The sequence below is a fragment of the Mandrillus leucophaeus genome, unplaced genomic scaffold, assembly GCF_000951045.1.
Source record: "Mandrillus leucophaeus isolate KB7577 unplaced genomic scaffold, Mleu.le_1.0 Scaffold55, whole genome shotgun sequence".
In the NCBI taxonomy this organism is placed as follows: domain Eukaryota; kingdom Metazoa; phylum Chordata; class Mammalia; order Primates; family Cercopithecidae; genus Mandrillus; species Mandrillus leucophaeus.
Window position 1 is genome coordinate 2,320,413 of NW_012105919.1, and position 2,146 is coordinate 2,322,558.

At 38.4% G+C, this 2,146-nt stretch overlaps 1 protein-coding gene across 1 annotated transcript in view; it reads right to left on the reverse strand.

Annotated features, from left to right (window-relative positions):
* Positions 1 to 2,146, reverse strand: part of ATXN2 (ataxin 2) — a 105,204-nt gene that overhangs the window by 40,529 nt on the left and 62,529 nt on the right. Inside the window, exon 12 of the mRNA XM_011997883.1 lies at positions 1,239 to 1,543. Within this exon, the coding sequence (XP_011853273.1) occupies positions 1,239 to 1,543 (305 nt within the window). The remainder of the gene's footprint in view (positions 1 to 1,238; positions 1,544 to 2,146) is intronic.

The following is a 2,146-nucleotide window of genomic DNA, read 5'->3' on the forward strand; positions in this document are numbered from 1 at the left end:
TTTTTTTTTTTTTTTTTTTTCAGTAGAGATGGGGTTTCACCATCTTGGCCAGGCTGACCTTAAGTGATCTGCCTGAGTCAGCCTCCCAAAGTGCTGGGATTACAGGCGTGAGCCACCACGCCCGGCCAATCAACAAACACTTGAGCTGAAAAGACAGTAGCTACTTATAAAATATTCTTAAAAGCACTTCTTAACATACCAGTATTCTTTTATTATTATTACTTTTTGAGACGGAGTCTCGCTCTGTCACCCAGACTGGAGTGCAGTGGCATGATCTCGGCTCACTGCAGCCTCCACCTTCCGGGTTCAAGCAATTCTCCTGCCTCAGCCTCCCGAGTAGCTGGGATTATAGGCACCTACCACCATGACTGGCTAATTTTTGTATTTTTAGTAGAGACAGGGTTTCACCATGTTGGCCAGGCTGGTCTTCAACTCCTAACCTCAAGTAATCTACCTGCTTCGGCCTCCCAGAGTGCTGGGATTATAGGTGTGAGCCAGCAGTCAACATAGCAATATTCTAGCATGAAGTAATTTTTATGTGAGAAGATATTATCTACATAACATACCTGCAGAAAATCATGGCTCTAAAAAAAATTTGTCTCAAATCAAGAATAAGCAGTCCCCAATTTATCAATAAGCTGCATTCCAAAACTTTAGCTTTAACTGGATTGTTTGGTACCCAGAACACCTAAGTCAATGGTAGTTAAGTTCTGAGGTTAGCCCCTGAAAGTCCATTTAACAAATATACGGAATGTGCAGAATTAAGTCTATTTTAACAAATCTAAACATTAACTAAAACACTGTTTCTGATGAAAAATATTTTGAATTCCAAGTAGAAGCATCGCATGCTTCTCTCCTTAACGGTGGCAGTTTTTCATCCTAGCAGCACAGTGAGGGTGACTAATGAGTGGAATCCAGTGAAGATAGGTCTCCTGAACTGATAATTTTTCAACTCCTGTTCATTTACAGAAAAACTTTTCTTAATTTATGCCTTGTTTTTCTAGCCCTCAGGTGCAAAAAAGGGGAAGAACAGAAGAGTAGCACAGGGTGCAATAACCTAATTTACTTAAGATGTCATTTGTTTGGACTAGCTGTTTGTAAACTAAGGGCAATGTATGAAGCAGTCTAAAAGTCCAGATGGATTCTTCACAGTTGGAAGGACCTAAATGCCTTTAAAAAAAAAAAAAAAAAAAAAGTTAACTGAGTAACAGGATGGTCTAAGTTCCAGGTTTACTCACTCAGCTGCGTCTTTCTTCTCTTCCTTATCATCTTTCTCTTGTTTACATGCTGGACTGGAAGTCTGAACCCCTTGGGAAGTGACCTCAGGTCCCCTCTTGTGCTCCGTGTTACTAAGTATTGAAGGGGAAATGCTGGGGCTATTCGGCTTGCTGCTGCCACTGGTACAGTTGCTGCTGCTATTTTCAGTGAAAGAATCCTTAGCACTTGGTTCAATTTTGTCTTTGATCAAATCTCTTGATTTTTCTGCCTCTCTATTTTTGTTTAGTAGTTGATCCATAGATTCAGAAGTAGAACTTGGCTGTAACTAAATAAAGGAAACAATTATACTTAAATATCTTAAATAACTTTAGTAATCCATTTTTGCTATGAGCACAAGCAAAGTAATATTAACTATATGCATGAAATGTTTTGAATAAGGCTTTTTTCATACTTTAAGAGTAATGCTTTTACTATAAACTAACAATAACAGAATACCTATATAGCACAACCACAGTTACCAAAGCACTCAAATGTCTTGGCCTCTAAAGTTCAATATTTACTGAATGCCTACCACATGTCAGAAATTGTGCTTGCTGGGTGAGAAAAATATGAAAAAATTTCTATCCTCCTATACTTGTCATCTAAATAAGATCAGACACTTCACAACAAAATGAGTAAATGCTAAAAGATTCTATGGAAAAAAAAAACCTATAAAAAAGAAAGGTTTCTTAATGGAAGTTTCAGCTAGTCTAAGGTGTGAAATAAGTTTAGGAGAGGTGTTTGGGATGGAGAATAGTCTAAGTAAAAGGAAGAGTATGTTTAAAAATCCAAAGAAAAGAGAGAAGATGGCTCTATCACATAAAAGAATAGCACCAATGGGGGCTGGGCGCAGTGGCTCATGCCTGTAATCCCAGCACTTTGGGAGGCT